Source organism: Vanrija pseudolonga, chromosome 2 (genome assembly GCF_020906515.1).
Source record: "Vanrija pseudolonga chromosome 2, complete sequence".
NCBI lineage: Eukaryota > Fungi > Basidiomycota > Tremellomycetes > Trichosporonales > Trichosporonaceae > Vanrija > Vanrija pseudolonga.
The window spans coordinates 177,715-195,802 of NC_085850.1; the positions used below are offsets into that span (position 1 = coordinate 177,715).

General features: G+C 63.2%; 9 protein-coding genes across 9 annotated transcripts; 3 read left to right on the forward strand and 6 right to left on the reverse strand.

The window, feature by feature from the left end:
- Positions 1 to 124: 124 nt before the first annotated feature.
- STB5_5 (Protein STB5) lies at positions 125 to 2,802 on the reverse strand (the record flags this gene model as incomplete). Its single annotated transcript, XM_062768341.1, has 7 exons — positions 2,366 to 2,802; positions 2,237 to 2,307; positions 1,714 to 2,196; positions 1,468 to 1,675; positions 1,225 to 1,426; positions 527 to 1,189; positions 125 to 474 (listed from the first exon to the last, which is right to left on the reverse strand). Exons 1-7 carry the CDS (start codon positions 2,537 to 2,539, stop codon positions 125 to 127), a joined length of 2,151 nt encoding a protein of 716 aa, XP_062624325.1. The 5' UTR covers positions 2,540 to 2,802.
- Positions 2,803 to 3,467: 665 nt separating this feature from the next.
- LOC62_02G001844 (uncharacterized protein) lies at positions 3,468 to 4,023 on the reverse strand. The gene is made up of 2 exons (XM_062768342.1): positions 3,913 to 4,023; positions 3,468 to 3,842 (listed from the first exon to the last, which is right to left on the reverse strand). The coding sequence occupies exons 1-2, from the start codon at positions 3,974 to 3,976 to the stop codon at positions 3,526 to 3,528; spliced, it is 381 nt and encodes a 126-aa protein (XP_062624326.1). The 5' UTR covers positions 3,977 to 4,023; the 3' UTR covers positions 3,468 to 3,525.
- Positions 4,024 to 5,094: 1,071 nt separating this feature from the next.
- On the forward strand, positions 5,095 to 6,574 carry sfk1. Its single transcript, XM_062768343.1, has 5 exons — positions 5,095 to 5,237; positions 5,331 to 5,523; positions 5,582 to 5,670; positions 5,735 to 5,793; positions 5,851 to 6,574. Exons 1-5 carry the CDS (start codon positions 5,114 to 5,116, stop codon positions 6,532 to 6,534), a joined length of 1,149 nt encoding a protein of 382 aa, XP_062624327.1. The 5' UTR covers positions 5,095 to 5,113; the 3' UTR covers positions 6,535 to 6,574.
- Positions 6,575 to 6,589: 15 nt separating this feature from the next.
- Positions 6,590 to 9,163, reverse strand: STB5_6 (Protein STB5). Its single transcript, XM_062768344.1, has 9 exons — positions 8,959 to 9,163; positions 8,832 to 8,923; positions 8,255 to 8,794; positions 8,010 to 8,220; positions 7,779 to 7,977; positions 7,689 to 7,744; positions 7,250 to 7,654; positions 7,053 to 7,215; positions 6,590 to 7,018 (listed from the first exon to the last, which is right to left on the reverse strand). Exons 1-9 carry the CDS (start codon positions 9,130 to 9,132, stop codon positions 6,603 to 6,605), a joined length of 2,256 nt encoding a protein of 751 aa, XP_062624328.1. The 5' UTR covers positions 9,133 to 9,163; the 3' UTR covers positions 6,590 to 6,602.
- Positions 9,164 to 9,593: 430 nt separating this feature from the next.
- icl2 (Mitochondrial 2-methylisocitrate lyase) lies at positions 9,594 to 10,859 on the reverse strand (the record flags this gene model as incomplete). The annotated part of the gene is made up of 1 exon (XM_062768345.1): positions 9,594 to 10,859. One exon carries the CDS (start codon positions 10,857 to 10,859, stop codon positions 9,594 to 9,596), a length of 1,266 nt encoding a protein of 421 aa, XP_062624329.1.
- Positions 10,860 to 11,131: 272 nt separating this feature from the next.
- Positions 11,132 to 13,122, forward strand: liz1_12 (Pantothenate transporter liz1). The gene is made up of 7 exons (XM_062768346.1): positions 11,132 to 11,586; positions 11,624 to 11,753; positions 11,792 to 12,032; positions 12,070 to 12,355; positions 12,395 to 12,601; positions 12,639 to 12,824; positions 12,865 to 13,122. The coding sequence occupies exons 1-7, from the start codon at positions 11,331 to 11,333 to the stop codon at positions 13,044 to 13,046; spliced, it is 1,488 nt and encodes a 495-aa protein (XP_062624330.1). The 5' UTR covers positions 11,132 to 11,330; the 3' UTR covers positions 13,047 to 13,122.
- Positions 13,121 to 13,818, reverse strand: Y212_4 (putative 21 protein; the record flags this gene model as incomplete). The annotated part of the gene is made up of 2 exons (XM_062768347.1): positions 13,121 to 13,471; positions 13,510 to 13,818. 2 exons carry the CDS (start codon positions 13,816 to 13,818, stop codon positions 13,121 to 13,123), a joined length of 660 nt encoding a protein of 219 aa, XP_062624331.1.
- Positions 13,819 to 14,233: 415 nt separating this feature from the next.
- YIL166C_6 (putative transporter) lies at positions 14,234 to 16,147 on the forward strand (the record flags this gene model as incomplete). The annotated part of the gene is made up of 9 exons (XM_062768348.1): positions 14,234 to 14,459; positions 14,497 to 14,558; positions 14,592 to 14,649; positions 14,683 to 14,745; positions 14,786 to 14,965; positions 14,999 to 15,313; positions 15,353 to 15,497; positions 15,536 to 16,087; positions 16,123 to 16,147. The coding sequence occupies 9 exons, from the start codon at positions 14,234 to 14,236 to the stop codon at positions 16,145 to 16,147; spliced, it is 1,626 nt and encodes a 541-aa protein (XP_062624332.1).
- An 83-nt stretch (positions 16,148 to 16,230) lies between these two features.
- On the reverse strand, positions 16,231 to 17,965 carry liz1_14 (Pantothenate transporter liz1; the record flags this gene model as incomplete). Its single annotated transcript, XM_062768349.1, has 6 exons — positions 16,231 to 16,454; positions 16,496 to 16,940; positions 16,979 to 17,546; positions 17,585 to 17,641; positions 17,679 to 17,694; positions 17,731 to 17,965. 6 exons carry the CDS (start codon positions 17,963 to 17,965, stop codon positions 16,231 to 16,233), a joined length of 1,545 nt encoding a protein of 514 aa, XP_062624333.1.
- Between the last annotated feature and the right edge of the window lie 123 nt (positions 17,966 to 18,088).

Below are 18,088 nucleotides of genomic sequence, written 5' to 3' on the forward strand. Positions count from 1 at the left end.
ATATTGGTCCGGAGGTGGCGGCAAGTGGTCCGCCTCGGGCCTGCTGCCCTTGTTGACATTTTGCTCAGCTCAGCATTGTCGGCAGCGTGTCCGACAAGTCGGTGCCCTCACCGACAGATGCATATCACAACTGTGGGGGCTGGCCCAGCGACTGTGGGATCCAGTCGGTGCTCCACCCGACCAGCGTCAACAGGTCATCCAGCTGCGCGGTCGAGCTCTCCGCGAGCGAGTCGGGCGTGAGGTCCGCCTGCAGCGGCAAAAAGTTCTCGTCCCCCCAAGCGGTCCACGTCTCGCCGTTCTCCTCGGAGAAGGGGAAGAAGTCGAAGCGCGGCAGCCCCGATACGAGGTCTGCCGAGTCGCGGCGCGACGTCGGCGCTGTAGCGGGCTTGGGCTTTGCACTGGCGCCAAGCTGCGCTATGCAGCGCGCGGCGAGGGCGTTGAATGCGCGGCTTAGCCCTCGGGCATATGGCCAGCCTGCCGACGGCGTCAGTGACATTCCCGAGCCGCACTCCACGCCGCGACGCACCTCTGCAGAACGACCCGATAAACCCCTCCGTGGCGCGGATCTCGTCAATCGCAGCCGCGCACCACTCTGCGTCGTGCGCGTACTCGCCGCGGCCGTACTGGCTGAGCGTGTACAGCAGCGTCATGCCGACGGCGATGACGATGTGGAGCTGGAAGTAGTTGTCGCGGATGAGGCGGTGTTTCTGCATGTGCACCGAGATGGCGATGGCCGCCGACGCCGACTCGCGGAGCACGAGCAGCTGCGCGTCGGTCGGGGCGGAGAAGCTTGCTTTTGACGGACCGTACAGACGCGTCAGGAAGATGTGGTAGTACAGGTCGAAGAGGCTGTTGTTGACCATGTCGTCGTCGTCGTTTGGGTCCGACAACGGCGTGCTGCTCGGCCGCGGGGCGCGCGCGAGCCAGTCGTCCAGGTCGCGGTGGAGCGCGGCGGCCTCGGCTTGTGATGGGCTAGGGGACTGGACGTGCGTGTACACGCGCCAGCTGAGGCGGCGCATCTCGATCATGTGCGCGAAGAAGGCCGTCGCGTCCTGCAGGTCAGCGGCAGCCGAGCATGTCCCGCCTACCATGCCCTCGGCGAGCGAGCCAATGTCGTCCAGGTGCTCGGGCAGCTTGATCCCGATCTCGGTGTCGCTCAGGACGATGGGCACGGCGAGGCTCGACCCAACTAGGCGTTAGCTCGCGTACGCAGGCCCGGCTTACCTATCCGGTCCAGGCTGTAGACACACCAGAAGATGACCCGTCGACGGTCCTTCTCCGACTGCGTCAAGCTGGCCGCTGGCTCGCGGTGCATGCCTGTCGCGATGACGAGCTTGCAGATCATGGGCGCGAGGCGGACGAGGTCGACACCGCCCCAGTCGTACAGTGCGGTCAGGGCCATGAGCAGCAGCGTCGAGACACAGTCCTGCGGTGTCAGCTTGGTCTGGCATCGTCAGGCTAGCTCACCACGCCGCTCGCGGTGCGGATAACTTCCGGCAGGGCGGCTGCGGCGCGATTACGCAGCAGTGTCGTGTCGATACGTTCGCCACTCCCGCGCTGAGAGAGCCAGACACACCCGACCGAGAAGACCATGAACAGGCGTGCTGTCTGGAGCGGCGTCGCGGTCGCGTCGGGCAATGCGTCTGACGCAGCTGGCTTGTACACGAGCTGCAGGCTGGCGGTGTCAGCTTCCTACCTAGCACATAAGCTCACTCGTGCAGCAGGTCGAACTGCCTGATAAAGGGGTACACCGCGTTACTCTTGAGAAACTCGTGCACAAGCACCACTGCGAGCTCGTACGGCGGCCACTGCGCCACGGCGGTCTGGTTGACGGCCGACGCGTCGTCGTTCTCCCACTCTGCCTCGGTGCCTAGGCTGGACTTGATGAACCCCACCAGCGGCGGTTGGGGGATATGCCGCCGGCTGACGTCGAGCGTCTGCAGCGTCGCGATGATGGGCTCGGCGACCTCCTGCGCGAGCGGCTTCCACCCCTCGTCGTCTGTTGGCGCTGCGGCGCCCGCGGGCGACTTGATCTCATGCTGGGTGCTCGTCGCCACGGACGGCGAGTGCGGGATGCTCTCGGTCGCGAAGGACGCTATGTGGGCCAGGTCCGGCAGCCGGCTGGCGATGACGCTCTCGAGCGCGGCTATTCGCCTGTCCTTGTCCTCGAGCGACGCGAGGAGGTTGGTGAGATAGCTGCGGTGTGGGTCAGATACCGTCGACGCCAGCAACTCACTTTGGATGTGACCGGTCGGTAATCTTCAGCTCGAAAGTACACTTTATCCCCCGCCGCGCACAGTTTCCGCACTGCGGCTGGACGCGATCGCACTGCCGTGAATCAGCACGAGGTAAGCGCCGCACGCACCTTGCGTTTACGCTGCTGGCACGCCTGGCATGCCTGCGGGCGCGCAATGCTCGCCTGGCGCGCGAGGCGGACCGTTGTCGCTGGGGCTCGTGAGGCCCCCGAGGAGGGCTCGGCAGCGCCAGGAGCGCCAACAGCTCCAAAGTCGCGAAATATTGCCTCTGGCACCGTCGGCATGGTGACAGCGAGGGAGGGGCTCCAGTTGTCGTCGGGGGAGGCCTAGCGGGGAAGAAGCCGTGCTAGCTATCTAACTAATCAGCGGTCACACGCCCGCCGGTGCTCTGTGAGTCAGATGGAGAACAGGAATGCAGTAGTTTCGATGGCGCGGCATATGCAGCTCTGTCGCGCAAGAGAAACGGGTGGGTGGGGCCACTCGGCGCAGCCCTACGCCATCGCCACATCATCACGTGATATGTTGTGGCCGGAGGAGGGGCCGGAGGGAGGTCCGCGATGCCGACGAAGCTGCCAAGCGACCAGGAAGAAAGAGATGTTGTGCTCGAAGACGCTGCTGCGGAGAGGCGTTTGCGCGCTCGGCAGAATGCGTCTCCTCGCATGATGCGAGCGAACGAGCGGGCGAGTCGATCTGGTCTGCAGACGCACAACCGCCCACAACCGCCGGATATCACCCTGGCCTGGCACCTCTGGGCTCTGGCTCCTGACTCGACCGCCAGGCATGGAAAGAGCCGCCGCGCGGCGGGCAATGCCCGTGCGGAGGGCCGATAAGCGATACCCTTTCGCACATGGCTTGCTTACATGCCCTGCGGATGTAGAGTGGAAAAAAAATGGTGCACCTGCGGTGGCGGCGGCGGCGGAAGTGCGTGCCGTTGCCTGACGGACAGCGGCGTTTGAGTGGGTGGAGCAGCATGTTCAGCGTCGTGGCATCCATACCTAGCTCGTTCTTGCTGTGTCATGCTCCTTTGTACACGAAAGCATTTCTTTGGTCCTAATAATCACGTTTATTGAGGCTCGGAGCGCAGGCTGTGTCGGTGGATGGACACCCATGTTCCCACTACACTGGCGTCGGCTCCATTCCACTTCAAACGTTCTTTACCCTCCTTGAGCCGCCCTCAGCACAACACCCAGGTACACAGAACACATAACTCAGTAAACAGAACACGGTACATGACAAACTACACTTCTGACACTAGCTGAGCACCTCCAGCCTACTCGCAAGTCTTGACGGTGTAGTCGACCGTGTTGTTCCCCTGACCCGGGATCTTGGGCTTAAAGTCGAGGTAGACCAGCTCGCCCTTCTCGGGCGTCCACTCGCCGTCCGTGTCGCGGTAGTAGACGATCTCGTTGGATCCGGCGTCGCGCACCTCGACGGTGGTGTGCGAGATGGCGCCCTCGGTGTGCCACTTGAGCTTGTAGCACGTGCTCTTGGTCACGAGGAACGGCTTGGAGCAGCGGACGTTGCCGTCGTCGTCGAGGCACGACTCGACGGCATAGTCGAGCACCGAGCCGGAGGCAACCTTGGACGCTGAGGTGTGTGAGCTCGCCACAGGGTGAGAGGGGCTCAGGGGCGGGGTTGGAGCCCGCGCCAGACTTACGCTTGAGCGCGCCGGCGATGCCGAGCGCTGCGACGAGGGCCTTCTGGACGTCGGGGATGTACATTTCTTTGTGCGTGGTGGTGGGGTTGTCGGACTTGACTTGTCGCAGAGTTATGGTATGAACGCATCAATGCACCTCGCCTTGCTGACCTTTATGAACCCTCCCCGTGGCCAGATCCGCCAAGATTTACTCCACATTGCCCGCAGACGCAGCATCCCGAACGAGGACGAGGACGAGACGATTGCAAGTCGCTCTACGTCATGGCCGGCTTCCCACCTGTCGTCATTGTTGTTTGTCGCCGAACACTAGCCTCGGCACAAGACGTCATTACATGCCGGGCCGTGGGTGGGTTGGGGGGGCTGCATACATAACTGTTTCGGGGCGAGGTATCGGCCCCGGGTTGCATGGATGTACTTAGATTCATAGGTGGCCGAGGCGCCGAGGTGGGCGGTGGGCGAGGTAGTACATAGGCTGGAGTGGTGTCCGCTAACATGGCGAGGCCCCCCTCCATCCGCCTGCCTGTCTATCAGGAGGATGAAGTCTGGGACACGGTGAGGTACGAGTCCGACGCCGTCTTACAGCTTCAACTGTACAGGAGGGCACTGCCAACCAGGCTCTCCGCTCTCCCCCACATACCTTGTCGCCAGGTCGAGGTCGCGTGGTGGTGGGTGCTGCCGTCGTCGAGCCTCGAGTGCGTATCCCATCACAATCGCCTCCTGAAACGTCCATCATCGTCGTCGTCAACCCCATGGGCAGGCGCGTGGCCATCGAGATCAGCAGCAGAATGATGGGCATCATCCTTTCCGGTGGCATTCCAGCTAACGCTATCCAATAGCAATTACATGACAAACCACTCACTGTGCTTGCACTACGATCACTCGTTGCTAGCAAAATCAAAACACAGCCCAGGTGAATGACTGCTAGCGTTTCTATATTCGTCACCGGCCGTGGTGGTCGATCAGCCGAGGCAGGGGCAAGGCAAGGCAAGGCAAGGCAGCTGAAGGCAGGCAGGCAGGCGCGGCGCGCGCGTGCCGAGTGAGGCAGTAATGGCTGACTGAAGCGAGGCGCGGTGACGTCGACTGTCCATCTTTTTAGGGCTCCACACTAGAGCTGACCCTTGCTGGACCCCCTCTCCCTCTTAAGTAGCGATGCATCAATAGCCTTGGCACTACTCCCACCAGCAGCTCAACTCATACAAGCATGACAGGCAGCCCAAGCTCCAGCGACGACGGACCGCGGCGCGAGTCCGAGTCGACGGCCGTCGAGCCACAGCGCCCCAAGCTGCCGTGGTATCTCAACACGCGCACGTTGGTGTCGCATTTGTGTGAGTACTTACGGCGTGCCGCCCCACCTAGGGCTTGCTTGCGCGCAGGCACAACAGCACTGCGCAGCGCGACTGCGACTGACGTCGCAACAGTCTTCGGGCCGTACATCTACGTGCCGCTCATCACAGCCCTTGTGTGGCTCGCCGGCCTGCTCGCGCTCATCAGCGTGTGGGCGCGCGACGGCAAGCCAAAGTATGCGCTCAAGGAGGCGTCCATCGTCTACGTCTCAAACGTCGCCGGCAAGCACAAGGCAATCTTCATCCCAATCACCTGCGTCACTGCCGTGTGAGTAACTTGGCAACGGCCAACGACGACGCAACCAACAGCACCTGACACTTCCTAGCGGCTTCGTCCTCTCGCTCGTGCTCGAGCGCTGGCTGCGCCGCGTCGACCGCCTGCCGACCGACATCCGCAAGCGCGAGAAGATCCTGAGTGCGTGCGCGGTCTAGCGAGCAAGCAAGTCGAACGAGCAGCATAGCTGACCTCCCTTCCCCAGACTGGCTCGCCATCCTGTGCGCGACGATCGGCGGCATCGCCCTCATCCTGCTCGCTATCGTGCGTGTGCCCGCGTGCCTCCGGCCGCAAGCCCCCCGCTGACACTGTCTCCCCCAGTTCGACAACTTCAACCACAGCTCGGTGCACTGGTCCATGGCGGCCATCTTCATCGTGCTCACCTCGCTCTCGGCCATCCTCCAGACGGGGCAGGTATGGTCGCTGCACAAGGACCACCCGGACCGCAAGTCGCTGCTGCGCAACTCGATCATCAAGCTCATCATCCTCTTCTTCGGCGTGGCGGGCGCGATCGCCTTCGCGGCCCTCTACGGCGTGTGCCACGGCTCGTCGCTGCCCCGCAAGAAGCACTCGGCAAAGACGTGTAACCGCGTCACGTCTGGCGCAGCAGCCATGGAGTGGGCGATTGCCTTCATCCTCGTCTTCTTCTTCCTCACGCTCGTCGCCGACCTGTGGCCCGCCGGCAAGAGCTCGCCGCGCTACATGCGCCAGCTGGCGCGCTGGCAGGAGAAGCACGAGCCCGGCACCGCGCACGACTTTACCGGTCGCCGTGCGTTCACTGCCCACCCCGAGCGCTGGGAGAACGACGGTGATGCCGTCGACCCCGTCGAGGCCCGCGCCGACGAGATGCACGCGGCCATGAAGGCGCGCAACCAGGGCATCGACCCTACCGCGCCGAGCCCCGCACACTTCCCCCCGCCGACGATCCCCCTCTCGAGCATTGCTATCCACTCCAATGAGCCGCTCAACGAGCACGCCGCCGAGCCCGGACAGTCTAGAGTGTAGCGATAGAGTACGTAGCCTAGTTATACTCACACATACATGCATAGAATAATACTGTACGGCTTGGTCGGCTACGACGCCGCAGCCGCGCCGCCGTCGAGGATCCAGTCCTCGGTCCAGCCGACGAGCGCGAGCAGGCCATCGAGGTCGACGCCGGGGCTCTGCCCGCTCCCTTCGTCGAGAGGCAGCATGTTCTCCTGTCCCCACGCGTTCCACGCTGCGTCGTTGGCCGACGGGTCGGCAGAGAACGGGAAGAAGTCGAAGCAGGGCAGGCTGGAGCAGAGGTCTGCAGCCGCTGGTGCTGGCACAGCGGGTGGGTTGTTCCGTGGCCGGAGGACCACCGAGGTGAGGGTGAACTCGTCCGCCGGCGACGATGAGCCAGTCTCCTGTATCCCAGTAGTGCCAGTCCCGCCAAGACACAGTTGCGCGATACACCGCGCCGCGAGCGAGTCGAACGCACGCGAGAGGCCGCGAGCATATGGCCACCCTAGGCATCAGCTCCTCCCCACCTCCCGCCTCACCTCGACAGAACGATCCGATAAACTCCTGGCACGTCTGGATCTCGTTAATCGCCGCCGTGCACCACTTGTAGCTGGCCGCATTGGATGGGTTGCCTGCGTACCTGCTCAGCGCGTAGAGCAGCGACATGCCCAGCACGATCACAAGGTGGAACTGGACGTAGTTCTTGCGTCAGATCAACCACCGTGACTCCACTCACATCTTTCATCTTGCGGCTCTGCTGCAGCGCGATGCTGATGGCAATAGCCTTCGCCGCGCTCTCCTTCAGACAGCGTATCTCGCTCGCGCTCAGCTCAGACCCCTTCTCGCCGGGGCGGTAGAGGTTGGTGAGGAAGATGTTGTAGTAGAGGTCGAAGAGCGAGTCGCCAACGTACCCGCTTGCGTCGGACGCAGGGGTGTGCGTCGGGCGGGGCGAGCGCGCGATCCACTCGTCCAGCCTGCGGTGCAGGCGCGCCGTCGCGTCGACGTTGTGAGCCGCCGCGGGCGTGTGCGTGTGCTGCCAGATATCGTAGCCGATCCGGCGCATCTCGATCATGTGGTTGAAGAACGAGAGCGCGTCCATGCCCTCGCCTAGGTTCGGGATGTCCTCGAGGTGCGTCGGGAGCTGGGGTAAGCGACGAGCACAGCAGCATGCCTACTTGGATCGTGATATCGGCATCGTTCAGCACGACGGGACAGGAGAAAGTCACCCCGACTACTGTCAGCTCGCGGCACAGCACAGCACCCACCCAGCCGGTCAACACTATACACGCTCCAGAAGAGCGCGCGCCGCCTGTCCCGCTCGGCAGAGCCCAGCCCGGCCGGCTCCTTGTCGAGCCCGACGGCAGTAGCGAGGCGGGATACGAGCGGTGCGAGGCGCGTGAGGTCGACGCCGCCCCAGTCGTAGATCGAGCACAGGCAGAGCAGGAGGAGGGCCGACACGCAGTCCTGGGGTCAGCTTGCCCTTTCCACGCGCTCACCACTCCGCGGTCCTCGCGCAGCACGCGGCCGAGGCACTCCACCGCCCGATTGCGCAGCATCGTCGTGTCGACGCGCTCCCAGCTTCCCCGCTGCGCGAGCCACTTGGCGCCGATGGCGAACACGAGGAAGAGGTGGCATGTCTGCAGTGGCGTCGCCGCCGCGTCTGGGTCGGCCGGCGTGGGCGACGACGGGCGGTAGACATGCTCCAGGCTGCCGTTAGCAATGCACGCGACACCAAACGCACTCGGCCACGATGTCCCCTTTGCGGAGGTACGGATACACGCAGTTGATCTTCAGAAACTCGTCGGCCATGACCACGGCCAGCTCGTACGGCGGCCAGGCAGCCACGGCCGTCTGGTTGACCGCCGCGTCGTCGTCTGACGCCGAGCCTTGCGCTGGCGGGAGTGCGGCGGTGTCGGGCACCTCGGCGTCCCCTGCTCCGCCAGCCGCAGCCTCCGCCTCGCCCAGGTGCGAGCGGATGATGCGCACGATCGGGGGCTGGGTGACGTGTCGCCGTGACAAGTCGAGGGCTTGCAGGCCGTCGAGGATACTCTGTGCCAGCGCTGGCGCGAGCGGCTCATCGGCGAGAGTGAGCGCCACTGCTCCACCTCCGCCATCGAACGCCTCGTCGACTTCGAGAGCGCCAACGTAGCTGCGCGGAATGTCCTCGGTCGATAAGGACGCGATGTGCGCCAGGCCCGGCATGCCGCCCCGCACGAGCGCCTCGAGGGCCTGTACTCTCCTCTCCTTCTCCTCGAGCGACGCGAGCAGGTTGGTGAGGTAACTTGGGTCAGCACAGCGACATCTCGCAGCTGACCCACTTTGGATGCGTCCGCTCCGTGATCTTGAGCTCGAAGGTGCACTTCGTTCCCCGCGCCACACAGTTCCCACACTGCGGTCTCACACGATCGCACTGGTGTCAGCTCTGCTCCGTCTCGTGCCGCTTACTTTGCGCTTACGCTGCTGGCACGACTGGCACGCCTGGGGCTTGGCAACGTTCGCCTGCCGCGCCAGGCGGACGGTGGAGCGTGCTGCCTCCGACACGGGCTGCAGCGGCCGCTTGAAGGGCGAGAGGGGCAGGAGGTCAAGGTCGCGATATACGCTCTCTGGCACTGTCGGCATTGCTTGAGGGTGAGTACAATGCAACGCTGAGATGCTTGTGGACATGTCTCCGCAAGATGGAAACCTCGCCGCGGATAAGGGACGGAGCAGTGTCCGCCATGACCGGCGGAGACTGCTCCGCAGTGGCGCTCGTTCAGGTCACAGGTACATCGTTCGCTAACAACCCCCACGCGTTCCGGTCCACCCGGCACGCCCGCTGCCCACTGCGTCCATCGTAGCGTCGGCCACGCGTCCCATGTCGACGTACCAGTCGCTCGCGAGTGGTGCGTCTGTGGCCGAAGCGTATGGGGTGAGAACAGACTCAAAGAGCGCCGCGAGGCCGCCCCTCAGCGTGGCCTTGGCGCCGAGTGCCGCGCCGTACGCTTGTGCCGCTTGCCCGAACTGCGGGACGAGGGTGAGGGTGTATCCCAGTGCTCCAAGCGTCTGAGGCAGGCTTGCCAGCTCGTCGTCGGACACTTGTATCAGCACAGCCCAAAGCCCACACACTCACATGCCACATGCGCTCGCCGCGCATGGCTCGTGTTGAACATGAGGTACTTGAGTGGGAATTTCTCCTTGACCGCCGAAGCGTACCGCCGCGCAAGGGTCAAGTCGAGCTGGAAGGTACATGCCCAGAGGACGTCGACGAGGGGGGCGGCGTGGACGCTGCGGACGATAGCGGCGTCCACGCCGCCGCGGTAAGCGTACCATCCTTGCGTCGTCCGCGCGACCTCGGGATCCCACTCAAGCCGCGGCAGGCCAGCAGCGGCCAGAAGGTCGTCTGCGACGCGTTTCGCGTCGGAGACGCTCACCCCGATCGAGGCGACGGTGAAGCTCGAGCGGAGGTGCAGGGCGGCAGCGGCGAACGCCTCGTCGAGGGTACACAAGCCCGCTTGGGCGACCCACGCCGCCCCGTCCTCGGCCGACGCGTGGGGATCCGCCTCAGACGGGGACACAAACGCCGCGTAGCTCGTCCCGAGGCGCACCGTCGCGCCGAGGATGAACGGCCTGTCGACGGGGTCGACGCTGCTGGTTATATGCGTCGCGTCGACCGCGTCCGTGCGGCCGATGAGCACGGCCTCGGAGCGCATAATGTCCAGCTGGAGCTTGGCGGCGCTCAGGCGCTGCGAGTACTCTGCGAACGGGACGAGCACGGCGCCGCGGCCGTGGGCGTGGTCGAACCGCTTGGAGCCGGGCAGCAGGTCGTCGAGGTGGAACCCTGCCACGCCGGCGTCGACGAGCCCGCGCGTCGCCTTCATGACAGTGCTGAAGAGCCCGAAGCCCGAGTCAGCGTCAGCGATGAGAGGGATCGCGGGGCGAGGGGACCCGAGGGCGCTGCCCAGCGTCGCATGGAAGCTCTGCGCCGAGGTGAGCAGCGCCACGCGCTTAGATACCGTGTCATACGGGTAGTCGCTCAGGTCGGCGCCGGGGTCAGCGCAGTCGGCAAAGCTCAGCGCCGCGCCGGACACGTAGCCGACCTGCGCGCCGGCCTTGGTGACCGCGTCGAGGGAGACGGCGTCGGCCGTGCCTAGCACCTGGGCGGTGGTGAAGGCCACCCGGTGCGCCTCGAGCGTGGCGCGGAGCGCGAGTGGCATGGTGTTCGGAGCTGGTCGCGCGAGAGCCGGCGAGAGACGGTCTACCTGCTCTGGCGTGTAGGGGCGCGCGATGTCGGCCTGGGTTGCGGAGGCCATGAAGGCTGCGGCCGTCTGGCCGACAGCGTCGCCGTTGGTGAGCGCGGCGAGGGTCATGGCGATAGTGGTGGCCTCGTTCGGTGTCATTCGACGCTGTTATCATAAGGTCGCCGTGTGTGCTCACGACGCCGCCACGCCACGGACGTGTTTCCCCTCCTTGCTTGTCGGCCACTCCGCACCGGGAACTGCCCCGCATAGCCGACGCCGACTCGGTGCGGACCAGTCTCCGCGGAGCAGTTTCCGCGGCTCAGGGTGGCGGTCGGAAACTGCTCCACTCGGCGCCAAGATGCACTCCTTCTACTTTCTTCGCCGTCAACATGCCTTAGCTGCTGCAATCGCCTATCTCTGCACTATCGGCCGGCTGCGGGGCTCATCGGGGTGGTTGCCACCGCTGTGCTCGGGCGCATATAACGGCCGTTGATGTTGTGGGGTTGGCCCCGCAGCAGCTTATCAGTCCCGACAGGACAGAGGATATAAGGCGGCGAGCAACACACGGACGAGCAAGGCATACCAACTCCCCTCGGCAACATGACCCTCGAGACCGACCCCCACGCACGCACCCCGCCCAGCCGCGCCGCGACCCGCAAGGAACGCTTCGTGTCCTTCATCTGGGACTCGGACTACTACACCAAGTCGGAAGCCGAGCGCTGGCTCGTCTTCAAGCTCGACTGCGTTATCCTCCCCGTCGTCTGCCTCGGATGGCTCATGAAGTACATTGACCAGAGCAACATCACGAACGCGTACGTGAGCGGCATGAAGGAGGAGCTGGGTATCCACGCGAACGGTGAGCTTACTGATACGCCCTGCGAGCTGACACGGAGAGTACACGTACATGATTCTCTGTTACAATGTCGCCGCGGTGCTCATGATGCTGCCCGGCAACCTGATCGCGCTGAAGATGCGCCCGTCGTACCTCCTCGCCGGGTGCGAGGTGCTCTGGATGGTCTTCACGTAAGTCGCGACGCGTCGCCACAACTGACACCACCCAGCTTCGCACAGGCCGGAGCACGCAGCTCGACCGACCTGTACGTGTTCCGCTTCTTCGTTGGCCTCTTCGAGGCGTCCTTCGCCCCCGTGGTCCTCTTCCTCCTCGGGTCATGGTACACGTCTGCCGAGCTCGCTAAGCGCACGTCTATCTGGTTCATCGCCGGAAACGCGGGGCAGGCGTTCTCGGGATACATGCAGGCTGCGATCTACACGACGCTGAACGGCAAGCTCGGCATGGCCGGGGTGAGTGACCTTGCCACGATCCAACTAACACACCCAGTGGCGCTGGCTGTACATCATCTGCGGGATCATGACCTTCCCGACCGCCATGCTCGTCCTCTTCCTGCTGCCCGACTTCCCGCACAACTGCCGCAGCCGGTACATCACCCCTGCGGAGCGCGAGATGGCGCGTGCGCGGTGTGCGCGCAACGGTACCGCCGAGATCACGGGCAAGATCGGCTTTGGCCTCCTCAAGCGCGTGCTGGGTAACTGGCGCTGGTGGATCATTGTGCCTACGTACATTGTGTACGCTACCGCGTGCCAGGACTACAACTACTTTGCTATCTGTGAGTGCGGCGATGGCGGAGCGCATCGCTGACGACTAGGGCTCAAAGGCCACGGATCTGGTGTCGTCAAGGCAAACATCTGGTCCTCGGGGCTCTTCCTGACCGGTATCCCGTTCGCCGTGGGCTACGCATACCTCGCCGACCTGCTGCGTAACCGCTTCATCGTGTGTTTCTGTGCGCTCTGCTGGGCGTGCGTGCCGACGGGAATCATTGCGGTTCACCCGCTTCACATCTGGAACCTGATGAGTACGTCAAAGCCACCACCACCTCCTCTAACCCCCAGTCTTCGCCTTCTTCACCTGCTACACCTTCTTCATCACGCCCGTCCTCTTCTCATGGTTCAACGAGATCGCCCACGGCAACGCCGAGGAGCGCGCAGTCATCATTGCGAGCGCCAACACCGGCTTCGCCGTCTTCAACTGCTGGCTTCCGACCATCATCTTCAAGCAGACGGACGGGCCGCGGTTCAGTGAGTTGTGTGCTGTATGCCATCCGACTGACCCCCGCAGAAAAGGGCTTCGCCACGACGTTCAGCTGTGCCGCCGCATCGCCCTTCCTCTTCCTCCTCCTCAAGCTGATGCACGACAGGCAGAAGCGGCGCGAGAAGGCCGAGCGCGATGCCCTCGAGGACATCGAGGCGCGCGAGGACAAGGAGAAGGAGGCGGGCATGGACCGCGTCGTGACTGCGTAGTTGGGGCAGGCAGGGGCGCAAGTGTCGTAGTTGTTTAAGAGCGAACAGAAGGGATGGATCAATCTATGTAGTGTCTACTTGGCAAACCCGGCGTCCCCCTCGGCCAACCGCCTCCGCTCGCCAGCATGCAGACTCTCGACGTCGAGCTCGATCCGCGGCCCAAGCCACGTAGCGCGCACAGAGTGGTCGCCGGGCGCGTCGCCCGTGTTCGGGTGGATGAGCACACTTAAAGGGCCCTTATTCTCGACGAGGTACGACAGCGCCGCGCCGAGCTGCTCGGTGCTGAACACGTCCACCTCGAACATGGGCAGCGGGTGCGGGCCGATGGGCACGTCCCAGAATCGGTAGACTTTCAGCTCGGGGAACTCGCGCCGGATGGCCGAGTGCAGAGCGCGCGCGTACTCCTTCTCGCCAAGGTTGTTAGGCTGTCGTGCGTCAGTGCCGCCAGAAGGCGATTGCGCACCTTGTAGTAGATGTGGATGTCCCAGTTGGCCCTGCCCTGCCCCGTTGTGCCTGCGTACAGCGGCCCATACGACGGCGAGAGCGCGCCGTCCGGCCGCCGGGGGTTGGTGTGCGATCCCCTGCCGGTCGGGTTGGGCGACACGGTGCCAGACAGCGCAGGGAGCCCCGCGGCGTCGTACGACACCCGAGGGGTACCATAGTCGCGGAGGTACGGCTTGATGGCGTACACGGCGGGGTTGGGGTTGGGCACCTCCTCGCCGTTGTTGATGATCGTGGGCGGCACCGCCGGCTGACTCGGGTCGACTGTCATGGTTGATGATGATGATGGTGATGTTGCAGAATGAGCTGTTGCGTCGCGCTTGGTAAATGAGGAAGCAGCAGACCGGGCCGATGTTGTTATCACGCCATCCGCCACCATTCGCGGCGCCGAGGTCGAAGTGGCGGATCTGGCTGACGGACGGCAATCGCCGAGGCTACTAGTGGCATATCAGCCGTGCCACCAGCACTAGACTATCCGTGTCGGACACGAGAGCTCGCGATGTATCTGGAATGTGGTGGCTATCTGCAACATGAGCGGCGGGGAGCACGGCATGCATGGTGGGGCGCGGCGATTGTGGTCTACTGCTCGCCATGTAGGCGCAGCACGCAAAGTGGCAACGCCAAGAGCCGTAGTCTAAAAGGATGCTCGCCAAGACTGATGCGTCGGTCTTCACAGCCCAATCGCGATGTCTGTCCCTATCGCACTCGACACCAAGGGACATACCCAACCGCCACCGGACACCTTCGAGGAGAAAGACGACGAGGAGAAGGCCCTCCCCTCGCCGACCTCCAAGGCCAGCATCTTGCCCTGGGCACACTATACCCCGCCGTCGACGTACGAGTCGGCGCATCGCTGGGACCCAGAGTTCACATGGACAGATGACGAGGAGAGGAAGCTGTACCGCCGGCTCGGTGCGTAGCATGTCCGACGCAGCTCACCCCACCTCAGATCTGCGCGTCACGCTGTTCGCGTGTATCTGTTTCGGCGCGCTGTGTCTCGACCGGTCCAACGTAGGTTCTGATCCCCGGCTGCGCTGACGCTAGATTGGCAATGCGACGAGCGATAACTTCCTCAAGGACCTGCACATGACCACTGCGGACTGTGGGTGATGGTAGGGGAGGGCGCTGATGGCAGATAACCTCGGCCAGACGATCTTCTACATCTCGTTCCTGCTCGCCGAAATCCCTTCACAGCTCGGTATGTATGAGGCGTCTGAGCACGGTTAACCTGGTGCCAGTATCCAAGAAGCTCGGGAGCGACGTGTGGATCCCGATCCAGATGATGGCGTGGTCGGCCGTCACGTTAGGCCAGCGATGGCTCGTTGGCCGGTCGGGCTTCTTCGCGACGCGTGCCCTGTTGGGGCTCTTCGAGGGCGGGTTCATCGCCGACACGGTGCTGTACCTGTCCTACTACTTCAGTGAGCCCCGCCCTCGATTCGCACTAACCCCAGCCGCGGCAGAGCTCACGATCCGGCTCTCGTGGTTCTACGTCGCCCTCACCACCACAGGGATAGTCGGCTCGTTCCTCGCCGCCGGGCTGCTGCAGCTGTGCCACCATACCTCCTGGACGGGGTGGCAGTTCCTCTTTCTCATCGAAGGCATTCTCACCTTCCTCATTGGCGCGTTCGCATTCTTCTACCTCCCCCCTGGGCCGACGCAGACGGCGGGTGGGTTCCTCGGCGTGCGCGGGAACGGCTGGTTCACGGAGCACGAGGAGAAGATCATCGTCAATAAGGTACTCCGGGATGATCCTACCAAGTCGGACAGTGAGTCGTGGTGATGCGATCAGCAGTGCTGAGTGCCAGTGCACAACCGTGAGGGGCTGTCGCTACTCCAGATCTGGCGGGCGTTCGCCGACTGGGACCTCCTGCCCATGTACCTCGTCGGGTTTCTCTTCAACATGCCCATCGCCACAGTGACGCAGTACTTCTCACTCACCCTCAAGTCGCTGTAAGTCGACCGCTGTTCCACGCTGACCCTCCTCTCAGCGGCTATACGACCTTCCAGACAAACATGCTGCAGATCCCCTACCAGGTTTTGCACATCGCCAACAACTTGACGCTATCGTACACGTCGCGGCGGGTACGCGAACGCTTCCTCATCGGCTCGATCGGCTCGACCTGCCTCCTGGTCCTCTTCACGGCGCTCGTCACAATCCCGGACAGCACGAGCAAGTGGGCCAAGTGGGCCCTCCTCTCGCTGATAATGGGCGCACCCTTCTGCCACCCGATCATGGTGTCGACCATCAGTGCCAACTCGGGCTCCGTACGCACGCGCACCGTCTCAAGCGCGGTGTACAATGCCGCCGGGCAGCTGGGCACGATCGTCGCGTCGAACATTTACCAGCCGCACGACGCGCCGTTCTACCACCGGGGCAATCGCGCCCTCATCGGCTTTGTGGTCGCCAACCTTATCGCCATGTGGTTCTGCAAGGCGTACTATGTGTGGCGGAACCGCCAGAAGGAGCGCACCTGGGACGCCATGTCGGATGAGGAGCGCGAGAGATACCTTGCCAATGCGAAGGATCTGGGGAACAAGAGGTGAGTGGGTAGTGGGAGGCGACGCTGATGGCCAGTCTCGACTTCAGATTTGTCCACTAGGCGAAGTCTGAATGAGTATCAACGAGGGTGATGTCGGTGATAGAAAGGAAAGAATGCATTAGGAGAATGGATACCAGCCTTGTTTACAGCCGTTCACCGTCGGCATCACTGTAGCCCGAATACTCGTCGATGGTCTGCTTATCGCCCGCCTCGAGGCCCTCGGCTTGCGCGAGACGCTTACGCTTGTGGTCACGCTTGGAGAAGTAGAGAATACCCAGCACGGAGAGGATCTCGGTGGCGATGAAGGACGCGGCAGCGATGTTGCCGTTACGTACCCACGGCTGGTCGGTCTGCTTGAAGAAGATGACTAGAAGGTCAGGTTGCACGTCCCTACTGGGGTCGACTTACGCGGGAGCCAAGCCGTGAAGCTGAAGGCGACAGAGTTGAAAGTGCCCATGACAATCGCGCGCTTCTCGGCACTGTCCGAGATGATCTCGCTGCACCACGCGTACAGCAGCCCGGGAGTACAGTACACCAGCCCAGTGAGGTAATACAGCGCCCAGCGCGAGCTCCGGTGCTCGCCGTACGGCGACCATGCGGCAAGCAGCGAGCAATTGATGCACTGCCACACTGCCGTCGCGATGATGAATGGCCACCTCGCGCCGCCGAGCACCGAGTCGGAAAGCCACGCGAAGACGACGCACGAGAAGATGTCGACGGCGTACATCCCACACGGATAGTAGTTGATCTGCTCGACCGTGTACTTCGGCACCTTGGAGTTCTTGAGCCAGAAAGCAAAGCTGCTCTGCGGCTGGAGGTTGAACATGAAAAGAATGTACGTGATAGTGAAGAGCTGGTGCGTCAGCGACATGCGGCAGTGGCGCGACCCACGTAGATCTCCCACGACTTGAGAACGTTGAGGACGGCCTTGACGCTGAGCCCGTCCTTGCTGGTTCCCTTTCGGCCGATATCCGCCAGCCGCTTACGCGCGAGCGCGATATCCTTCTCTTTCAAAAGCCAGCTGGGCTTGATCTTGTCCGGCAGGTCGGGGATGAAGAAAAAGGCGCAGATGGCGACGGGGAACGAGACGACAAAGTCGATGATGAAGATCCAGCGCCAGCCCGGCCGGCCGAGCTTGCCATTCAGCGTCTTGTGGATACCGCCCTGCATGACCGAGTTAAGCAAAGTGCCGACGGCCGTCGCGGCCTGGAACAGCGTCGTGCGCTTGCCGAGCTCGTCGGGCGTGTACCAGTTGCCCAGGAGGAACTGGAGCCCAGGGTAGTACGGCGCCTCGAACACGCCGACCATGAAGCGGATGAACAGCAGCTGCTGCCAGTTCTTCACCCACGTCGTGGACAGCGTCATGATGCTCCAGCCGGCTTCGCACACGAAGATGACGTAGTGCGGCGAGACGCGGTTCAGGAGGACGGTGCCGGGGATCTGGCCGACGCAGTAGCCGCTGGCGTGGATGAGCACGACACGCATTGTGCCACTTACACAGTCCACGCGGTGATCACGTAGTTGTACTGCAGACCGAACATGTGCAGGTCCTCCCTAGATGTCAGCTGGCGCGCTCACGCGTGCGACCTACTTTATTCCCGAGACGACTGATTGTCAGCCACAGCTCATTCGACGCAACTCACATGCCGTGGAGATGTTTGCCTGGTCAATGTATCGCATGATCAACCCCAGCACCGAGAAGACGAGCATCGACGCGTCGAGCTTGAACAGGAGCTTGCGCTCCGGTGCGGGCTTGCCGAACGAGTCCCAGAGGTAGTAGTACCATGGTTTCTTGTGCTTGGCCACCGAGGATTGCTGCGACGCCGAGTCGGCCGCGTAGACATCGGCGTCGGTGTGTAGGTCTTGATTCTTTGCCATTTTGCTTTGGGGGCAACTTTTCTCCTCACTGCTCGACTTTATGCTTCAGACTCGGCACTCAGTGCCACCCTCGGCAGCTCATACTTGTCCGCAATGGCGTGCTCGACGTTTGAGGTATCCAAG